General features: G+C 49.2%; 1 protein-coding gene across 2 annotated transcripts in view; it reads left to right on the top strand.

The window, feature by feature from the left end:
• Window positions 1-22,140, top strand: part of AFAP1L2 (actin filament associated protein 1 like 2) — a 66,216-nt gene that overhangs the window by 34,171 nt on the left and 9,905 nt on the right. The window contains exons 2-9 of one of the 2 annotated variants that reach the window (XM_050976304.1): window positions 5,681-5,809; window positions 6,336-6,413; window positions 9,375-9,466; window positions 13,428-13,518; window positions 19,690-19,892; window positions 20,458-20,637; window positions 21,199-21,288; window positions 22,042-22,126. In XM_050976304.1, the coding sequence (XP_050832261.1) occupies window positions 5,681-5,809; window positions 6,336-6,413; window positions 9,375-9,466; window positions 13,428-13,518; window positions 19,690-19,892; window positions 20,458-20,637; window positions 21,199-21,288; window positions 22,042-22,126 (948 nt within the window). Of the gene's footprint in view, window positions 1-5,680; window positions 5,810-6,335; window positions 6,414-9,374; window positions 9,467-13,427; window positions 13,519-19,686; window positions 19,893-20,457; window positions 20,638-21,198; window positions 21,289-22,041; window positions 22,127-22,140 lie in introns of both variants that reach the window. The other variant, XM_050976303.1, reaches the window with a different exon arrangement.

Here is a 22,140-nt window from a genome sequence, read left to right as displayed (position 1 = left end):
TAGCCAGTCATTACAGGAACAAGTGTGAGAAGAAAATAGTTTTTTCTGATGGTCAAAACCAAGGTGGTAAACCTGGTGCCATGCAGAGTGCCTTAGTCTGCACACACCTGGTTTGTTCTGCCCATCACCATGGGTGAATGCTGGTGGGGTTTCAGTGGGATGGGGGTGCTTTCCAGAGGAGCAGCTCTCTGGGATTCAGCAGGGACGTTGCTGTTTCTCAGTGTATTTGGATGAACCCTCTGCCACCTGTCCTTCCCAGCACTGCTTTGCCAAAGCCAGCAGCATCTGGAGCAGGGCAGAGGAGCTGCACCCACTGCAGAGGAGCCAAAGCATTGCTGCTCCCTTTCCTTCACTGCTCCTCTGCACAACCCTGCAGCCAGCAGGATGAGGAGAACTGGTTTGCCTGAGGAAGGATCTGCTTTGCTGGTCTGGAAGGTGGCCCAGTGTAGGGGTCATCCAGCTGTTACAGCTGTCACCATCCACACATCTGCCTTTCCTCACAGCTGGGGAGAATGGCCTTCTCTAGCTGGAACCGTGGGTGACTTTTCCCTCTTGCAAAGCCCAACTGTTACTGTAAAACTCCAAATTAGCCAAGGAGGCCTGGGCTGGGTCCTCCTGCTCCTCTGACAGCACTTGCTATTCAGCAGCCTGAATGCTGCCTCTGTGCCTGCCTGTCCTCTCTGCACGCTCCTCAGCTGCCCTATTCATCTTGTGCAGCAAAGGGAAAAAGAGAGCAGGGCTAGAAAGGAGCTGCTGTCTGCCAAAGCAGCCCCTGGGGAATCCCAGTGCTGCCAGCCAGGGCTGGGCAGTGGGAAATGGCAGCTGAAAGGTTGCCATGGGATGCAGTGCATGGTGGAGGCAGCCTGGGGAGGCTGGGTGTGGGCAGGTACCTCAGGATACTCCTCAGGAGCCCCTCTGCTCCTGGGGCTGGCTTTCTCAAGGCTCACAATGCTGTTCCCAGTTCTACTGTCTCTGGAGTTTCCAGGATTTTTGAAGCAGGAAGCTTTGCATGGCACAGACTGCAGGTATTTACTTGGTGCCTGAATAGAGTTGTTTGTCAGCAGCTTAGCCCAGCTCCTTCTAGGAGGGAAGGGTGAAGCCAAAAGTACCAAACCCAGACTCTGCTTCGGGCAGGAGGGTAAAATATCTCTCAGCACTTTGGGATCCATGGATGGGGGGTTGGAAACACAATCCCCAGGCTGGGATGTGGGAAAGCTAGTTTATATTCTGTTGAAGAATATGCCCATATCCTTGGACCAATCACTTAATCTCCCAATGCCTTAGTTTCCTGTTAGCAAATGATACTCCTTATCTTTCACCTCTCATCTCAGCAGAGGAAAGAGCTTGTCTTTGAGTATGTATCTCATTACAGGTCTTTGTCCGGTGGCTGGGGCCCCTCTACCTTGATAAAATAAGTAATTGAATTTAGATTAAAAGGTCTAATACAATCCTGCCCAGTGGCTACTGAAACACTTGAATGAAAGTTCATTCAGAGCCTGTCTTCCCATTTCCTCCTAAGGCCAAGACATGAAGTAATTAGATGTAGACATGGGTTGTTATTGTAGCACCATGACAGAGATCAGTGGTTATTGGTAGGAATGGCTTTTATAATCTAGTTTAATGGTCATTTACCTTTCAGTGACCTTGGTGTCAGGCAAAATTGGCAGCTCTTTTGCAAGGAATGTGCTTCCTCAATGAGGGCTTTGCAATCTGTTTCATTTTTGGCTCTGGCTTCTCATGAGCTGGGATAGACACTGCTGCAATGCAAGGGACTTTCAGTCTGCAAAGAAAGGCACAGACTCCTGCCAAAAGAAGCCCTTTTCAGTGCTGTCCTGCTGCCACTGAATTGCTGTTGGAACAGATCAGTGTTCAAAGCATCTCTTTGCTCATTGCTGCAACTGGAGTTGCAGCCTTCAAACTGAGAGAGCTTGTGGTGCTCAGGGGCAGCCCAGGAGTTTCTGTAAAATGGGTTGTGTTGTCTTGGAGCAAAAGAAGGGAGAACATATCTCATCATCCAGTGAAGGGCATGCAAGAAGGAGCTGGTAATTCTGACTGTAACCCCCACCCCTGAAAGTCCTAATTGCATCAGTAAAGATGTGATATTTCTATGTATTTCAAAGTACCATCCTTTCAGTGATGATCATCCACTCACTGCAGATGCAAATCACTCAAGTTTCCCATTGTGTGATGCTCCTGTGCCTCTCTCCGTCACGTGTTGAGAAATTCCTGCAGGGTTTATCCAGTTGCTGTTGTCTGCTGCCATGGAGAAGAACATGGCAAGAGTTCTGCAGTGATTTCTGATGGTACCCCAGATCCATGGCCATGCTTTTAGGGAACTGGAGCAGGTCATATCCTGGTGCTTGAGGGGACTGGATTCAGGGCAGGTATTCACAGTGACCTTGGCCAAGCCTCTTAATTTTTCTGACAGTCTAAACCTTAGAGGTAATCCCTGTTTTCTGTGAAGGGGCTGAATTTTGGTAAGATCTGTGAAGCCCTTTGTTTGAGGTGGTGCTGGAAATATTACTTAAGTCACAAAAAAGTGCTATGGGAGTTGAGAAGAGCAGTGGAAAAAGTTTCAGAAAAGCATCTGAGAATTTCTCTGCCTTATGACTTAGGCTTCTGTCTACTTCTGATCTCTCATCCTGCTGCTCACAGCCATACCACTTTGCAAATTTGTTCCTTGGATCTGTAACTATTCCCCTGCAGAGCAGGAACCATCTCTTTATGTGCTCTCATTTCTAAACTGCTAGGATAAGGAGAGCAAAACCAGCAGCTTGGAGGAAGAACCATTTGTTTCAGGCTCTTTGAAAAGCCAACAGCCTGGTTTTGCCATGAGTGTGGTACAGCCATACATCACCAGCACAGCGTGATGGGTCTTTAGCTGAGATCAAGCAGTGACTTCCAGCACTCAGAATCCTGAAATGCTTTAATGCACAAGGACTCTCAATTGTTTCTACTGCTGAGACCTGCTGTGATAGTGGCTTGCACAGAGGATCTTACAGACCCTATCAGTAATAATTCATTTTGCTTCTCACACTCATCAGTCTCTGATAAGTATTAGCTTGTTCTCCCTCTGGTAGGAGAGAATGAATGGTCAGTGGAGGTTTTTTTTTTTTGCAGGTATCAGGTTTGGATTGGGAATGTCCAGCTGAGGTCAGGGAGATTCTTGCATAGAAGCAGATGGTTTATAGACTGCTTCTTGCAGAAGAAGAACAGAATTAACCTCTCTTGAGTCCCCTGAAGTCTGAATCCATTGAGGTCTGACAGAGTCTTTCCACTGACCTCTGTGGCCCCAGGATCACATCCTAAATGAGCTGCTTTGAGTCACTGGAAGCTGAGTTCAGCTTTGGTGGGCTGGAAAATGTAACCTACTGTATGGGCTCTGCTATTCATAAGGGCTCAGCCCTGTGTGTGTGCTAGCTGTGGATGCCTGGGAGAAGAATAAACTCATTTTCTGCAGTCTGGGGGTGGAGGAGGGAATGGGAATTTTACCCCCTTCCCTGCAAACCCACTGTTGTGACATCCACATGGGCAGCTGCTTCTGAAGCTTCAGATTAAGGTTAGGTGTCCTGGGTGCTGTTGTTTCTGGTATCATCCCTGACACATCAATGTCCACGTGTGCAGCTGGCCTGACCAGCAGGACCTGACCTCAATTTGAATTTTCTGAGGTGGGCCACTGAAGCAGATGAGTATAGCAAGGCTGTGATTTACCATGGGGAGTTTCCTCAAACTTGGAAGAAACAGGGTCCCTGAAGCTTTAGAGAAGCCAGTTGTGAGTAGGTTTGACACCATTCATTGCTTATTGGCATCCAGCAGTGTTATCAGCAAATGCTACCTTTTCCTCACAGCTTATGGGGAAAAAAAAAGGCTTCTGTTTCTTGAGGTGATTCTTGTTTTCTCTGGGCAAAACAGAAGCTGGCAAAGACCTTTGAGTTAACACAGCATGATGCAGGTGTTTTCCATTCCCTGCTGGTCCTAAATCTGACCAGAAGAGAATTGATGTGGTGTAGAGGGATAGAGTGAAGTGTGAATAACTACAAGCTGGTTGTTTCCTCTGGAGCTGTTATTGACTGATCTGGAGTCATTAGGCTGTTTTACAGTCAGTCTGGTGAAGATTATTTCAGTTTGAGAGCAGAAGAAAGTTTTTTCAATGGCTAGTAACATAAACCTTTGCAGTGTAATTTATTTATCAATCTTCTAACGTGCATTTACCCCAGGAAGGCTGCCTGGTGGCTAAAGGTGGATCAGTAGGAAGGTGATGGCTTTCTCTTGCCTTTAAAAACCTGTTCTTTGTGACCTTAAATGTGGTAGCTCTTTAACTAGAACTGCTCAGATGCTCTGTATTCTGAATCCAAAGTGTTAACACGTTCCTAGTTCATGGGTGTGAGCTGTGACTCCCAGGGGTTCCATGGGATCAGAAGTCTGGGGATGCTGTAATTACAGGGAAGGGAGCATTGCCCCACTCGAGTTATCCCAAAGCTCCCTGCTGGAGTGCTTAGGGATCACTGCCTGGCTTGCAGGGTGGTGGTGGCAAAGCCAAGCTTCACTGCCCACCTCTGCAGCTCCTCTGCACCAGGGAGCCATGGAGAGGGGCAGCAGGGGAGCCTCAGAGGGGAGGAACAGTCCCAGCTGGGTTTGGGATGTCTTTCCCACACCTCCTCCCTCCACATAATGCTCTGTTATTTCCTCCTCCTGCCCCTGCTGCTAATTAGCCGACGATAAACTCTGGTGTGAACAAAAGCAAGCAATTAAGAGTCTGCTGCTCCAGCGAGAGCCCTGTCAGAGCAGTGATTTGTTGGTGGCAGGGCTGTGCAGCACCTCCTCAGGAGGAAAACAAACCCATTAGCCCGGCTGAGCTGGGCAGTGCCTGTCCCAGCTGCTTGCTCTGGGTGTGCAGGGCTGTCCTGGGTGCAGCAGGGCTTCCTGAGGCTCTGAGAGATGCTGCTGAGCCTTGTGATACAGTGGGCCTGTGGTCACTGCCCAAGCAAGGCGGCTTGAGAAGTTCCTGGATTGTGATTTATGGATGCGAGGAGGTGGGGATTCTTTTTTCTTTTCTTTTTGGAATACACACAGAGACATTTTCAAATTCATACAGACAGAGAAGTAATGATGGAATGAAACATAAAATTGTTGAGTGGTTTGTGCTGGAGGGGATGTTAGATATCATTGAGTTCCAGCTTCCTTGCCATGGGCAAAGACACCTCCTGCTACACCAGACTGAAGGGCCCCATCTCTCCCAGATAAGGAGGAGGCTTAGGAAGAAGAAGCAAAAAGCAGGATTTTTGGTAGGTCCCAAGCCACATGAGGTTTGGATGATACTTGCCAGGACCCAAGGTGCATGTATCAAGACCTTGCAAGCTGCCTTCCTGTAATCTCAGCCCCAATGCTCAAAATCTCTTCAGGTTGTCTTTGCTTGAGCAAGAAGTCCTAATGGAAGAAGAATAGGCATTTACATGAGATTGCACTGATGTGTGAACAGACTAAGGGAAATTGGAGATTTTATGGTCTGAGACCGACTTTCTTTCCAAAGCTAGAGGCAGAGTTCAAGCTGGAAAATTAAATATGAACTATTCCTGGGCAGAAAAAGCAAAGGATTTTGGAAGTCATGGAATTAACATATATCCTCTTTTGACACACCACCCAGCTGCTTTGCCAACAGTTGTCTCTGTTTCTGTTGTAGCTCTCGAGCAGCTGCTCACAGAACTTGAGGATTTTCTGAGGATACTGGACAAGGAGAACTTGAGCAGCACTGCTGTGGTGAAGAAGAGCTTCCTGTCTGACCTTCTGAAAGTCTACACCAAGTCCAGTGGTACAGATGAGGAAAACCAAGGATGGGGTGGTGGGCTGTCATGGGAATTGCTACGGGGTATGAAGCAACATTTTCCTGGCAGCTGGTGGGAATGGGAGACATGAAAATTAGAAGGAGAAAATGAAACTGAGTTTATTTTTGCAGTGACCTCTAATTGTTTATGTAAAATTATTATAGTTATGTGTCCAGCTTTACAAGCAAAGGATTCCCAAGATTCCTGATCCTTTCTGTTTTCCTTATTAAACCTTAAGTTTATTTAATCCACTTTCTAAGATACACAGGATGTACTGTTTGGCCAAGTTAATGTTTAAGTAGAAATTTTAACTTACGGAATTTCCTGACCATAAAGCACTTAATTTTTGTGCTTTTTATTATTGCTTGGGGTTTTTCCTGCACGTTGCCTCAACCAACATGCTCTCTCCAAATGTGCTCAGCAGAGACACTTTTTGCATCTGCCTTTGTGGAAAAACCTAGCAGTGTGAAAGCAGCATGTGGGTAAAGAGTTCACTTTTCCCTTTGTTTGCAGGTGGTGATGAGGAGTATATTTACATGAACAAAGTGACAGTCCATAAACAGCAGGGTGACCAAGAGAAACAAGACAAAGGTAGGGAGCTGAAGATTAACGGGTTCATCGTGTCTCAAGGGATGATGAAGGCACACAGGGTTAGAGCCTTGCTCTGGCAGCTCTGAGGGCTGAAGCAGCTGCTGGTTGTGGAAGGGCCATTTTCATAACATTCCCTTGGAAATAGTGGTCCTTGCCAACACTGTGAGGTTATTCCTGGAAGTAGCACTTTGGAGGTCTTTATTTTGGGATAAAAATGTTGCCTTCTAAGGCTTGAAGCTCCAGTGCCTGAAATATTCAAGGAAGCCTTCATGCTTTCTTTGGCCACAAAACAAGTCATTTTTGCATCTTTGAGACCTTGAAAGTGTATTTCTGGTTTGCTGTGCTGCTCTGCCCTGGCCCAGAGGGTCTGTGTTGTCACAGCCTTGTGAGGTGAGTTTGGGCTCAGCCCTCACCATCTGCAGGGGCAGAGCTCCTTCATCTCCCAGGGGTGTGAGAGCTCTGCAGAGTAAAAGCTGAGAAATCAAACCCTGGTGAAATACTCGTTTCCAATTTCGTTTTCCCAGGTTTTGGATTTGTAACACGGCAAAGAACATAATTGTCTAAAAATGTTCTTCCTCTTTGAAGTTCACCGTGAAAGAGGTTGCTGATAATTGCATGGAGTGAGAGAATTAGTGACACACATTTCTTAAATGCACACCTAGCCAGGGGCTGGTCCTACCCCGGAGTTTCCAATGCAGAGGGATGAGACAAGGACTCATCAGTGCAGCCTGCTGCTGGTGTGCTGCTCCTGCAATAGCTGGGATTGTCTCACTTCCACAGTTGTTTGTTTTGGTTTCATTTCTTTGTGGTGGGTTTTTTTGTTTATTTGGTTTGATTTTTTTCTTTAAACTACCTGCAGCCAAACTTGGGCTAACTTCAAATGCCTCTGAAGACAGGATGCCCTCCCAGCTTACACGTGCAGCCCCAGTGTGACCTCCAGACAGAGCCCTCTGGGTGATGCTGTAATGCTCTATAATGGGATCAAACACCCTCCCAGCAGCTGAGCAGCAGCAGAAACATCTCTTTATATAAGCTCTCATTTGGGTGGATAAAGCAAAGCTTGCACTGATCCACCATGCTCAAACAGAAGGAAAGTTTCAGACAATTTATTTTTAGAGGTGGTTGTTTTGTTTCAGACTTTTCCCTATCAAGGCCATGACCCTGCCCACTCAGCCACTCCCTGTGGGACCTGGCACTTCTCTCTCTCTGTTGTCAACAACTTCCCTATTCCAAGTGAAACTGCAGAGTTATTTGGGAATGCTGGAGTCAGTGAGACACAGGTGTGCAGCTGGCTGTAGAGCCCTGATCCTGCCTCTGTGACTGGATGGGGAAGTGCCTGCAGGCTCAGGTTGAGTGGATGGAGGGGGCCCAAGTGCCCACTGGTGTGATATTGATCTTCCAGTGATGACACAACTCCCTCTGTCCCTTTTATCTACTGCAATTCCATGCCTGCAATGGGACTGGGGACACACTTGTGTGCCTGAGCTGACAGCACCTCTCTTGCTCTGCAGATCTTCTTCCCCCAGCAGCTGTGCTCCAGCAGCACAGGGTGAAATGCTTTCCAAAGCCCATCAGCTCCAAAAGTCACCCCTCCAAACTTTATAATATGCAATTTCTGCACAAAAATGTATTTCCCTGCTCCTCGTATCTACTTGCAATTCCATGGTAAGGATTTAAGCAGAACAGACACAGCTTTTGAGATGCCTTCCTGTGGCCCAGTAATTGAATTCCCTGTGCTGGGTGATGAAGACACCATCAATTACTGGATCTCATTTACCTGAGAGATGCAGCAAGTCTCTCCCCAAGTCCACAAGGCTCTTCAGTGAGCCAAAGGCCATCTCCTCCTGGAAGTCAGCACAAAGGGGCAGGAGTTTGGGAGGTGGGACTGCTGTGAAGGGCTCCTGGTGTGGCCACACTGATCCTCTGAGCCCAAATGCCAGGTGACATTCCCTTTTACAAAGAACAGAGAGCACAGATAAGTAACAGTTAGTACAGATATGAATTTCAGCAGGATTTTGGATGGTTTTTCTTTTTCCTTCCTTCTTCTAAATCCTCTTCAAACTGCAGCTTTTAGAGAGTCATCTTTATCAGAGGACACCTGCAAAATGTTAATGCTTGTCTAGAGAACAATATTCCTTCCCTCCCACCCCAGTAAGGGAACAGTCTGTGATTTGTGATGCTGGCCTGTGTAGCTGGAGAAGGAGGGGGTACATCCATCATTGCACTATCTCAGAGGTCGTGGAATTTGGGCACTCTCTGAGGCCACCCAGGAGTTCTGTGGTAGGAGAAGGGGACTGAACACAAGTTTTCTGAGCCTTTAATGTACCCTCTGGATACTAAATCACTCTGCATCCAGCTGCTTGGAAAAAGTGACTTTCCAGAGGCAGACATGGATCACCTGGAGCAGTTCTGCTGCCACATGCTTGGCCTGGGCTGCTTCAAGAGCAGCCCTCCCTTTAGCAGTGATCACACTGCTGAGCAGGCTGGCTGTGATAAGCCACTGTGCACTTAGCTGAGCAGCCACCTTTGCAGTTTGCCCTGGGAGAGGGTGGTGCTGGACTCATTTTTGGGAAAGGCAGCAGAGGAGCAGTCACTGACCTGTCTGTGTGCAGGGATCAGAGCTAGCAAGGACTGAACTGCCATGGGCTTCCAGGCACTGTGTGGTGTCTGCCCAAGCTGCTTCTCCAGACCTTAAAGTCTCAGCAGTGGGTCTGGCCTCCACAGTTTTCCCTCCAGAAGGAAAAAGATGCCCTAAAACCAGAGGTCAGCTCTTCTTCTGGGTCTCCCAGTGCCACGCTCCTGGCTATGGCCTGAAATGCCATGGTGGCCCTGCAGCCCTGCCTGTAATTGTCACTGTGCTCCCCACTGAAAGAGCATCCTGCTCTCCAGCACAGCCCAGGGTAGCAAGTGCTCTGCTGGGAGAGGCCACATGTCATCTGTGTAATTGTTTCTGCCTTGCAGTGCTGGATCAGAAGAACTCCCTGACCAATGGAGACTCAGGACTGCATTTGTCACCTCCTCAGAAGAGCCTGCCAGACCTCCCCCCTCCAAAGGTAAGTATCTCACACCCTTTGCTTTTCCCTGCCTCAGCCTGGGGCTCTGGACCCCTTGAGGCTTTGCTGTTGTCAGGTCCTGTGCACCACGGCTGGCTGGAAACACCTCTGCCCGTGTATGTTAGTGAGGCAAAGAGTCCTGGTGAGCTTTATTTTAAAAATAATAGCAAAACATTGAACTAGGCATTTCCAGTTGCATGTTTCATGTTTACAAAGACTATGGGCCAGTAGGTGGCTGGTGCAGCTGGGTGGTGGCCTGGGCTGGCTGGACACCAGGGAGCCCCTGTGGTTCCCACAGCTTGTGCACAGGTGGAGCAGGCAGGTGTGGGAGCTCCCCATGAGACTGCAAACGGGGCTGTGCTCCCTGACAGGGAGACCCACACCCATTGCATGGCTCTCCTGGCTCAAGGAAGGAGAAGAGAGCTTTTCAAAGAAACAGAGGTGGTGATGACTCTCACTGTTGCTTTGGAAATCTCTCCTGGGTCGTAAGTCAGCTGTGCCTGGGCTGCTGACATGATCTTAGAAAAGCCAGGAATCCCTCAGCTGCAGGGTGGTGGGAAGGTCCCTGGGCTGTACCAGGACCTCCCTTGCTGCCAGAGCCTTGCTCAGCTTGGCCATTGCCAGAGGTTGTGTCCCAGCTGGAGCACCTGGTGCTGTGTGTGCACTGGGTGATGGTGCTGCTGGGGTTGTGCAGCCCACAGGTGTGTGAGGAGGAGCTGCTGGCTCTGCAGGTTTCTCTGCAGGGCAGCTCTAAGTCTGTTAAAGGCCACTGTCTCTGTGCCAGCAGCCAGCCCAGCTGTCCTAGGCACAGGTCATGCCCGAGCCCCTGATGTTCCTGTTCAGTAGTTGGTGCAATGTGGGAATTGCTGTTAGCTGGGATTTCAGGATGTGAAAGGGAAGGAGGGCAGGGAGGAGGAGGAGGCATGGAGGAGGAGGGGTGGTGCATCCATCAACCACGAAGGAGGATCTGTTCTTTGCCCAGGAGGGAGGATGCAGGGTGAGGCCCCAGGACTTTGGCCCAGGGATCTGTGTGGCTCAGCTGGAGTTATCTGGAGGAGCTGGGAGAACAAGGGGTAGGATGGGATGCAGCTGACAAACCCTTGGAATCAGTGTGATTGCCTGCTGGGAGCTGCTCCAGCCCCAGAGGGCTCTGCCCATGCAGATGGCTTGGGCTGGAGTGCCTGGGAGCAGTGGCCAGAGCAGGAACCTCTGTTTAGCTCTGCATTTCATGGTGGGCAGGAGGTGGAATGAGGGCACCACTGGGGGAGCAGCCAGGTGTCCCCAGGCATTTCTCTTGAGCTTGGTGCAGCCTAGCTTGACTTTATGACTGGGCAATCAGGAAGTTAAAGAGGGAATTAAAAAAAAAATAGTCTGAGATTTCAGCTGAGAATGGAACCTGTCCTCTCCCAGACCTGTACTGGGAATTACCTTCTCCTAGCTGCTTACCACTGGAGTCAACCTCCCTTGGATGCAGCCCTCAGGTACCTCCTCACTGTGAGCATCTGAGTGTCAGTGAGCTTTGGCAGCAAAGATATCTGAGTGTCCTTCAGGGGCTGGGGAGAGCTTTAATGAGTGGAAATTGCTGTTAGGGGGAAATGGATCTTCCCTTGGATTTCCAGCTCCCAGGGCAGGCAGGAGCCACAGCCACCTGGGCAGTGGAGGGTGGAACTCCTTGCACAGACGCTGAGAGGTTAGGAGAGGAATTCAGATTAGATCTGGTTTTGCTCTGCAGATTTTTCTGTGGTTTGGTGGCACTCAGGCATCCTGTGGTGTTGCTCTACACTTGCTTTTTGAGGTACAGAAGAAATATGGTGATAAAGCCCTGCACAGCCAGTTGTGCCTGGCACCCACAGGCACCAGCAGCCACTGGGCAACCCAACAGGGGTGACCCACCTGGATTCCTTTGGATTTGTCCCAAAACAACCTTTAAGCAAAGAGTTCTGCAGGCCTTGGTGACCCCTCCTGTGCTGCATCTCTGCCTGTTCCTGCAGCCATCCATCCACAGGGAAGGTCCTGTGGTAGGGATGCAAACACCCAGGGTGGTGATATTTGCATGCTCATTGTGCCATAATGCAATAGGCAACTGTTCTGCAAGGGCCAGTGTGGTTAAATAAAAGAATTTATAGCCTTTGACTGAAGTTAGAGAGTAAACCACACCCCTAGGGAAAGAGGAGACAAGACAAATACCTTCTGGTCAACCAAGGTGCACCCTGTAGGAAACCTCACTGTCTGTAGGAAAGCAAACAGAGCAGCGCCTTCCCTGACAGTTGTGGGATGGTGTTAAAAAACCCCACAGCATTTCTTTGTGCAGGCAATTTCTTTATGGTCACAGCACAAAGTGAGCTGGCTACACTCAGGAGGCCACCACAGATGGCAATTACAGACACATTTCCTAGCCAGGGAAGGGATTAAGTAAAGCCCTGGAGTGACTTGGGTTTGTTTTTGTTTCTTTAATGCAACACATTAGGACAAGAAGTTCCTAAACCTTTTAAGTGTTTGCAGGGCAAGTGTTTTCCAGCAGTGTTCTACGTGTCTCTGGAAGGAAAGTTCAGGCTGCTCACACATCTGGCAGACCCACATAAGGAATTTTAACACTGGGGAAGTTTGGGAGGTTGGCAGAGGCATGGGCAGCTCGTCCAAGTGGGAGCAGACATGTGACTTTGGTGTGGCCAGGGCTCCTCATTCCCACTGGCCCAACAGCTTCCCTTTGTGGGCAGCTGTTGGCCAGAAAATCTCTTCCTTCAAAGCTTCCTTTCTGCTTCTCAGCACCAGTAGCATCCAGGGCAGGATGGGCAGTTTTGCACCTGCATTTGATGATGTTGGCATGGCCTCCAAATGGGCAGGTGCTGCCTTAGGCTGCTCTGCCATGCTGGTGCACAGCTGGCCCCTCGTCCCCTGGGGGCATTTGTGGCTGGCACAGTGCAGGATTTGTCACCTTCAACATGGCTCTCTCTGCAAAGAGACCTGCCCTCTTCCTGGGGGAGTGGGGCTTTAACCTGGGCATCCTGTCAGGGTTTGCACAGGCTCAGCCAGGGCAGCTGAAGCATGGCAGGACAGAGCACCCTGGTGTCAGCTGGCTAAGGGTGGTTAAACCCCAGTGAGGAGCAGGGACACCTCACTGGGGAGCAGGGAATGCTACTGTTGGGTCAGGGTGGGAGATGGGGTCCAGGCATTTGGGAAGAACAAGCTCTGTGCGCTGATCTGTTCGTGCTGCTGCTCTGCTGTCTTACATCCAGCATCTCTGTGAATCAACTGAAAAGTAAAAATTTGTTTCCTCACTTTTTGTCCCTCTTGTATTGATATTTCTAAAGGATCAAGGCATGTTTTTCCTGCCAGCCCTTGCTTGTGCTTAGGGAAGGGTTTGGCAGGCGCCACAGGGATTTTCCAGCACTTGGACTCTTTTCAAAGGCTTATTTTCCATTGGTGTTGTTTATCCATTTCCTTCATTTTTTGTTAAGAGCACAATTAAAGATTCCCAATATAGTTCCTAAGGCAGGGATTTTTTGTTGTTAGTTTCTCTCAGTCAGAGCCTTGGAGACACAACCAGAGACTGCCCAGGTTGTGTTTTCAGTGAAAAGCCAGGGTTGCACCAATTGTCCTCCCTTCTGCTTCCCTGATAAGATAACCCATATCACAGAGGACCATCCCCAGCTGCCATGGGCAGCTTAGTGGGGGAGATCAGTGCAGCAGGCAGAAATCTCAGCTCAGGGTAAGGCTGATGGTTGCAATTGCTGCTATGAGTTGATCTTCCCAAGGCTTTCAGCAACATGAAAGAAAATAACATTTATAATGCAATTATACAGTAATTTCAATTTATATTTGGGCTAACTGTACCACATCTAAAAGATTTCATCCACTGGGATGCACTTGAATGCCAAAAAATGGGGGAAAGGATGTCCCATTGTTTTAGTGGATCTGTTTTTACCTAAAATCATGTTTCTTTTATGTGTTTATTCTGCAGATTCTCGAAACAAAACAACCAGCAGTCCCCAAGATTGAATCCCCAGAGGGATATTACGAAGAGGCTGAGCCCTATGACATCTCTGTAAATGGTATATCCCAGCTAACCCTTGTGGGAGATGGAGGACATGAGATTTATAACAATCAGTAAATGAAAGCACAGATATTTCATACAGCTTTTGGGACAAATTTGTTTTCTGCTGCTCACACTTGATATTACAGACCTAATGCTAGCTGGAAAGCAAAGACTTCTGGATTGCTCCAATTTTTAACTTTCCTGTAGAAGTTAGTAATATGTTTGGGTCAATATCTTATCAGTGTAAAATGCTAGGAACCATTGTGGGTCCTCTGTTTTGGTGGTTTTCTGGCAGATAGGCTGCAGTCAATCACAAGTTTCTATTCAGGACTGAGTGGTGAAGCTGTGGTGGCTTGCATTCGTGTCCTAGTGCTCTAATTGTCCCCTTGGGGCTCAAAATCCACAGCTCTGCTGGTCTGTTAGGAGTGATAACCATTTTTATAATTGGCCCTTTATTCACCTCTGTCTCTTCTGGCAGTTTAACCATCTGTAAACTTGATTAGAAAGCCACACTTGGTGTGAGGGGAGAGCCTGTGGGTTCCCTTGCACACACCCTCACTGCCTGGGACAGTGTCCCAGGCGTGTCCTGGAGCAGTGCCACCCTTGCCTGTCCCCTGTGGGCTCCCCACCCCTCTGGGAGGAGGCTGCTGCATGCTGAGCTCCCACATTCTCGATTTTTACACTGAATTCCTGCATCCTTTTGTTGAACAGCCTTCACTGAGATTGCTTTCCTGTGATCTGATAGCAGAGCTGATCTTGTCATGGCTTTCTAATCCATTTGAGCCCATATGAGACAGATCCTATCACCCACTGCAGATCTCTGCTCATCAGCCTTGGCTGCAGCAGCGTGTGAGAGCTGGGTGGCAAGAGTCAAGGCAAGCAAAGAGGGTTAAGGGTGACAGATTTGGATCTAAAGCCCTGGCTGTTGAATCTGTTAATCTGAAATTAACAGTTAATACAACGTTTCTACCTCTACTTTGCTAAAGCCAGTGAATGGAATCCACACCCTATAACTCATAAACCAGCCTCGTGGTTTATTTGAAAATTTGAGTTACTCACACCAAAGTGATCCAGTCTGTCTGTAAGCACTCACACCTTCCTGAACAATCACTGGAAAATCAGAAACTGCCTCTCACAACATGCAGGGGGTAAAAATGAGATGACTTTTCTACAGCACAGGCAGGACATGGAGCTGATAGAGTGGATCCAGAGGGGGGCCACCAGAATTACCAGAGAAGGAACACCTCTCCTGAGGTGAGGAAAGGCTGTGAGAGTTGTGGTTGGTCAGTCTGGAGAAGAGCAGTCTCTGGGGACAAGAGCTGATAAGAAACCTGGGGACAAACTTTTTACTAGGGCACACTGTGACAGCAGAACAGTGGGGGCTCATAGCCCACCTAAAAACGAACAAGCTTCAACCTTTTTGTTGAAATTGAGCCATCCTGCAACCAGAAATTGAAGAATGATGATGTCCAATGCACAGCAGACAGAACCAAGTAGTAAAGTGCTGCTGGGTTGAATAGTCATGGGGAACACACTGGATGTGTTGGATGGCACATGGGATGGCTCTCTGAAGTTTGGGTGAGCTTTGAGCCCTCCAGGGCAGTGGCCTTCTATACAAATAATTCATATTCAGGTACAAATCCAGTTTGACAGATGGTACAGAATGATAAAACTTCAGTGAAAAGTAGCATAAACTTAAATATTGCCTGACATTCCCAGCTCCATCTGGGGGAAGCTGGGTCCCCTCCAGCCCCAGTGTGAGGTACTGGGCTTTGAAGCTCCATGTCAGTGAACAGGAAGATGAGATGGTGCCCAGCTCAGATGGGAAGAGGTTCAGGCTCATTGTGGCCAGAGTGAGAGGTGCTGTTCAGTGCAGAGCAGAGGCCCCCCCAGCTCTGCCCTGTGTTTGCTGAAAGGCTCTGGGTCCTGTGGCTGAGGTGAGGACTGTGGTGCCCTGTGAAGCCCTGCTGCAGCCTCATCCCCATGCCTGCAATGTAAGATAAAGGAGATTTCCTTCCCCCTCTGCTGCATATTGGGAAGGTGGATAAATTGTTAAGAGCCGTGGCATAAAAAGGCACATGCTGGATTAGCTGGAGTACAGCCATGGATCCATGTGCTGGGATACCCAGCTTGTGTTATCCAGGCAGCTCCAGAGCTCGCCCTCAGATCAGAGACTTGGCTGGCAGGAATGATAAGTGCACACCCAGCTCCCACCTCTGCTTTTCCTTGGTAACCTGCTGCTCTGAGATGCAAATACACCCACCACCCACTGAAATCTAGGTCAGTCAGATGCCCAAGGAAATGAGAGATCAGAGCTCTGCAGAAAGAGAGAAGCACAAACGATGGGAGCACTGTCCAAGTGAGGCAGCTCTGGGAGGCTCTCTGTGGCTGCTGTGATCAGCTGTTGCACCAGCAGGCTCTGTGTTTTCCTGAGCACTGTCACAGCTGCAGGTGGGGACAGGAGCCTGTGAAAGCAGCAGAGATGGGGCAGAGGATTCCAGTGATTCCCCACCACTGAGGAGTGTGGTGCCTTTGCATCCTGCGATTGCTCAGCCACCGGTCCCCTCTGCAGACCCCTCCACATCCCTTCTACACAAGCCTGCTTTGTGTGAGGAGGAAGGAAGGAAGGAAGGAATTATAGTGAGAATCTCTGGCAACCTCATGTTGGAGGTGGTTCTTGGGGGAGTGAGCCAGAAGGAGGAGCAGGGAGAGATGTGGAGCAGCAGGTTTGTGGCAGGAGAGGCTGCAGGGGCTCAGGAGAAGGTGAAGTGTGGTGTGCTGTGCAGAGGGGAGCTGGGCAGTGATGCTGGTACCCTGCTTTGCCTCAAGAGATCAGGCTACAGCATGAGGGCAGTCCTGCAGGTCCCTGTCCTGCCCTTTGTCTCAACAAGCACAAGCTCCCCATCCCTCCCCCCTGCCCCACCTGTGCCCTATCAGATGTCAGTAGTATTTGTACCTGTCCTACACAGTGATGATCTGGGACCTTGGTGTGACTGCTGTTGCCAAAGGGCAGTCTGGACATGCCTGGCTTTGCCCTGGCCAAAGATGCTAAAGCCTGGCCCCAGTAACCCCCCAGCCCTCTATGCCTTTCCCCACAAGCTGCATAGGGAGGGGGTGGCAGTCCAGGAAGCTGCTGCTGGTCTTTCATAGAATCATAGAATGGCCTGGGTTGGAAAGGAGTTTAAAAACCATCTCGTTCCAACCCTCCTGCCATGTAGAGGAGCACCTTTCACTTGACCAGGCTGCTCAGAGCTCCAGCCAGCCTTGCCTTGAACGTTTCCAGGGCTGGGGCATCCACAGCCCCTCTGAGCAACCTGTGCCAGTTCCTCATCATGTTTGCAGTCAAGAATTTTTTTCTGCAATCCAAGCTAAAGCTACACTCAGTTTGAATCCATTTCCCCTTGTCCTGTGGCTGTAAGCTCTTGTGAGAAGTCCCTCTGTGATACTTTCTGACAGTGTTACAGCATGAGCCTTGGAAGACACCCATGTGTCCCCAAACAAATGGGCGTAGTGAAGTCAGACAAAAATAGGAACACGACTAAAATAAGTGGGTGCACTGCCAAGAAAGGACATCAAAGCAAGCCTCCAGATGGGCTGAGGAGATAGAGCTTTCGTGCACTATCAGAGGTGGGACTGTGAGACACTGCAGCAAACCGTGCGTGAATTAATTAAAACCAAGCAAGCGGGCGACTCCGCTGGGTCTTGGGGTCCATCTTTCATCAGCACTCCCACCCCTCCACTGGGGATGCTCTGCCTTTCATTTTCCAGCTCCAGCAGAGGCTGCTGCTTCCCTTCCCTCTTGGGCTGAAATGTGTTAAAGCCTTATCAGCAGCCTTTGCATAATTGGAGGGTGCGATAAGGAGCGGAGTGAAACCGGGAGAGGAGCAGCGTGGCTGCCAACTGAGCAATCATTGTTCTGGCTGGAACAGCTCATCAGCCCTGGCTGCTCTTAATTACGATGACAACGATTCTGTTTTGAAGGGAATTGCCTTGTTTGAGGGGATGGGTTGAAAACGCTGTCCAGTGCAGGGATGGGACAGCCTCACTGGCCGAGGGGATTGATGCCCTTGTTCTCTGCATTTGCTCATCTGTTGCTTTCTCTCTCTGCCTCCCTTTCTCTTTCTTTTTGACTGTGCAGGTCTTTTTGGTAGGCTTGCTGCGGCTGGACCCAGGCCAGGGTTGCAGGTTACTGAGGGCGTTATTTATGCCACAATAACTATGGGTATGGCATGCTTTCCAAACCTGAAGTGCCTTTTTTAAACAACAACAACAAAAAAACAACCCAAAAATACCCCCCAAAAGCTCAGTTTTAGCAAAGATTATCAGGTATTTCCCCTGGATTTGCCTGTTACATGCATGGAGGATAACCACCTCTCCCTGTCTGTTTTGCACAAAGCAGCATTTTTTGTGGCTTTCCCTGTGCTCAGGATGACAATGAAGAGAACTTCCCTAGCCTTTATTCCCCTTTATTCTGGTTCTGTCATTGGTGTGGAGCTGATAATGGGTGGTAATGCTGGCTGTATTGACAAGTAGCTGTTTGGTGAAGGATTGAAGGTGCTCCACTGAGGCAGAGTGGGAGTATGTGATGCTCTGAGCTTCCTGCATCGTGGCATTGATTTTGCTCCCTGGGAGCTCATGGGAGGACCCACAGGAAAGCAGAGGTGGCTTTAGATAAAGGCATCCAGGATTGTGGCTGCCACCAATGCCTGAGCTGTACGATTTGGGACTGTGTGAGCCTTAGTAGTGACCACAGGGTTGTCACAAGCCACCAGGCAAGGCTTGTCCCCATTTGCCAGATGCACAGCCTGGTAAATGCCTTTTCTTCATGAGGCTGTAGCAGTGTCACCAGGCCAGCAGTCCCTGCAGCTCTTCAAGCAGGGAAGAGCTCATCTCATGAGGAACCACACTTGGGGTTGTGGTTGATGCATAGAAGAGCATCCAGGGCTTCTCAGGAGTAATGTGGCAGCCTGAGACTTACTGCTTAGGTGGGGGCACCAGAGACTTTCTAATTGGTGAAGTTTTGATTAGTCTAGGGAGGTCGTAGAGTGAAATTTCACTGGGGGTAAGAGTGTAGCTTTGTTACTGCGTCTCAGTTCCTTTTATTTAAGGAGCAAATAAACCCAAATGAAACGTTCTTCAGTGAAGTTCCTAATGCCTTTTTCTTTCTCTTTTCTGGCTGCTTTTCTTCTTTTCATTTGCACCAATCTGATAACGTTATTTTTATGTAGATAGTAAGATTTGGTGAGAATCCAAATTAGATTAAATTCCAGTGAGAGAAACTTAACAATATTCCTCCGTGCTATTTGGTAGGACAAGAATGCCAAACCCTATACAAAAGTTGCCCCAATGTTACCATATTGCTCTGTGAGCTTATGTTGTGACTTAGAGCTCTAAATACCAGCAGAGCATTTCAAATCCCCCTGCAGTCAGGGAGAACATTTTCAGTGTTTTTGATCAGCCTGGTACCAGTGATCAGCTGAAAACTCCAAAATTCTGCAACGCCTTAGAGCTGAGTATTGAAAATTCCAACTCACCCTAGTAACACAGCAATCCATTTAAGAATGGACGTAAAAAATGTTGTTACTGCTCCTCACATTTACCACTTACAACTAATTTTTGGTGCTGAAACAGTGTATTACTTCAAAGCCCATTGCTGTCCCTTAGATGCTGAGTAGAGAGAGAGAGACCTGTTAGACCAGAGAGGGAAAGTGAATGACATCTGAAATACAATAGATCATTGCTTGCTGCATGGCCTTGCAAATACCATTTTTACTTCTGGCATTTAGAGGACAAGGGCTGATTGTAGCTTGCTGTTGCCTTTAAAATTGTGTGTGTTTGGCTTTTAGTGGAAAGTAGTAAAAGCATCTTTGGGGGGAAAGCAGCAAACATCAGGAAATGTCTAAGGGAATGTTCTCAGATTTGTGGTCAACCAAGAAGTGTCTTTTGAGTGTTTGCTAACAGAGGCTGTTAGGCACAAAATACTGCAATGAGATTCATATTGGGCTAGAAAGACAACAGGATCTATGAGGATAATTTTCCTATTAATTATCCTCCTGTAGGAGAGCCTCAAAAGACACATCCTTGTCCTGGAAGCTTGTGCATGTGTGAGCATGGCTGAGGGAAGCATTTGACTCAGAGTTATTCTAAAAATGGATTTAATGACAGAGCTTTGCTTTTGTTATAGAAGATGGTGAAGCTGTTAGTAGTTCCTATGAATCTTATGATGAGGAAGAGAGCAGCAAAGGCAAGTCAGCAACCCATCAGTGGCCATCCCCTGAGGCCACCATCGAGCTGATGAAGGACGCCCGCATCTGTGCCTTCCTGTGGAGAAAGAAGTGGCTGGGACAGTGGGCAAAACAGCTGTGTGTTATCAAGGACACCAGGCTGCTGGTGAGCAGATCCTCTACTCTCTGCCTAAAACAATCTGGTTTTATGAGCTGAGGAAGGAAGTGGCACCTCAGACCAAGTTAACGAGCTGGCAAAAAACAAAGTACCCCTGGAAGCAATGCCAAAAGACATGTCCTGGAGATTTGGGGCCCTTGTTCCTTTTTCAGAAGGAACGTGGGCATGGGATTGGTGAAGGGGGCACAAGGACACGTTTGTGACCAAAATTCCCATCCTCAAAATGTCTAGGGATACTTTTTGGGGAAAGTTTTTGAGGTGGTTGAGCAGAAGGGATACTTACCCCAGAGGCTAACCACATACTTGGTGCTGTGTCAGTAGAAGGTATTTCAGACCGTGTATGCATGCAGTCAGATGTTTGTGTACCTGCACATCAGGGATCTCCTGTGTGTAGTCTGTGCAGACTTGGTAGAACTGTAGGACCTTCTTGTGTTCAGTGCACTTAATGCACGTGGCTGCATGATTTAATCCATCCCTTGTGGGGTTGAGTTGCTGCCAGGGAGCAGGAAGGTTCCTCCTCTGCCTCTCACCCGCTCCTGTCTTCCTGCCCCAGTGCTACAAGAGCTCCAAGGACCACAACCCCCAGCTCGACGTGAATTTGCTGGGCTGCACAGTCATTCACAAGGAAAAGCAAGTGAGGAAGAAGGAACACAAACTGAAGATCATCCCCACGAATGCTGATGTCATCGTGCTGGGGCTGCAGAGCAAAGACCAGGCAGAGCAGTGGCTCAGGGTCAGTGACACCTTCAGCATTTGTCCCACTGGTGCTCCCATGCTTTGCTGGGAGAACAGATCTTATCTCAGCCCTGTCCTTGTGTGCTCTGGCTCCCTTCCTCACTGCAAGCCTTTATACAAATATACCACTTCATTTTCATGTCCTGGGATAGATTCTTCCTGCACTCCCTGCTGCCTTCACTGTGCTGGAGGCACATGGGGACCTCCCAGCCCAGCTGCTGTAGTGGGGGAAATGTCTGGGGTGGGTCCCCAGCATGAGTTGGCTGAGGGCAGGGGGAAATGCAGCCCTTCCCCTGGGACAGCAGCAGGAGAAGGAGCCTCCTGGAGCCCAGGAGGGGCTGTGAGAGCCAGGGCTGCCTTTGCTGGCAGCCTCTCCCAGTGGATTGGATCCAGCAATTTCTGCTGGATGCCTAGTGCAGCACCAGGACAGTCCCCAGGGTCACAGGGACAGACCATGGGTCTCTCTGGCTGTTGTGATTTTGCCTGTCCTAGCTGGGGGACATGAATTGATCCTGTTACTGCAGCTCTCTCACAGGCTTTGGCTTCCCCTTCTGCACAGGTAATCCAGGAGACCAGTGGTCTGCTCTGTGAAGGAGGCAGTGAAGGCAACCAGTACATCCCAGACTCGCAGCGTCTCAGCTACCCAAAGGTACCTCTTGTCTCTACAGACAGAACTAGCACTTGGGCTTTCCAGTCCTGTTCCTCCAGTAGTGTAGGTGCCTTAATTTTAAGTAAGCAAAGACTGATGTGAGTGTAACCAGACCCCTGTGCTGCTGAAAAGGAGCATTCTTGGAACTATCTTAATTTTCCTTTGCATCTTAATTTTGTTGCCATATCTTCCCTGCCAGACTAACTCAGCATTTGGCTACCTAGGCAAATGCTAGGGCAGAAGCTGCTGTCTCATCCAGTGGGATGGTTGTGTTCTCCAAGAGCTTTGGGAGGTTCATAGACCCTTGGATGCCAGGGCTTGGGCCATCTTTAGTCCAGGTTTAGGTGACACTGCCCTGGGAGGAGCTTGTTTCAAACAGTGGGAGGACAAAGAGACTTTCCTAAGTCTCTGGTGGACACCCAAAATTGACCTGTTTGGGCCCCTGGCTGGTTCCTCTGCCCATGTCCCCTGTAGGGACTGTCAAATGTCCCCACCAGCCAGGCTGCAGGGTGCCATAGGGTGGCACCAGTGGTGCCACTGTGTCCCCTCAGAGGTGAACCCAGCATGTTCAGGAGCAATGGGAAGGGCACAGTGTGAGTGAGCTGGCTGGGGATGGCTGGGTGAAAGCATCTACTACAGAGAGAGTGGGACCTCATGATGTGGGAGAAGGGGAAAAAGGTCCTAGCAGCACATTCTGGCTGGAAGAATGGGTCACCTGCATGTGTGGAGCCTGTGCCTGGTGCTTGTTGACAGGTGGAGGTGTCTGAGAGATACTCTGCAGCCTCCGAGAGCGGGAGCAGCACCGACGGCCACACGGAGACAGCCGAGGCAAAAGATGGTAAAACCTTGCCC

This window comes from Serinus canaria, chromosome 6, assembly GCF_022539315.1.
Source record: "Serinus canaria isolate serCan28SL12 chromosome 6, serCan2020, whole genome shotgun sequence".
In the NCBI taxonomy this organism is placed as follows: domain Eukaryota; kingdom Metazoa; phylum Chordata; class Aves; order Passeriformes; family Fringillidae; genus Serinus; species Serinus canaria.
The sequence above is the reverse complement of the archived record's forward strand: the minus strand, read 5'-3'. Positions and strand labels throughout refer to the sequence as shown.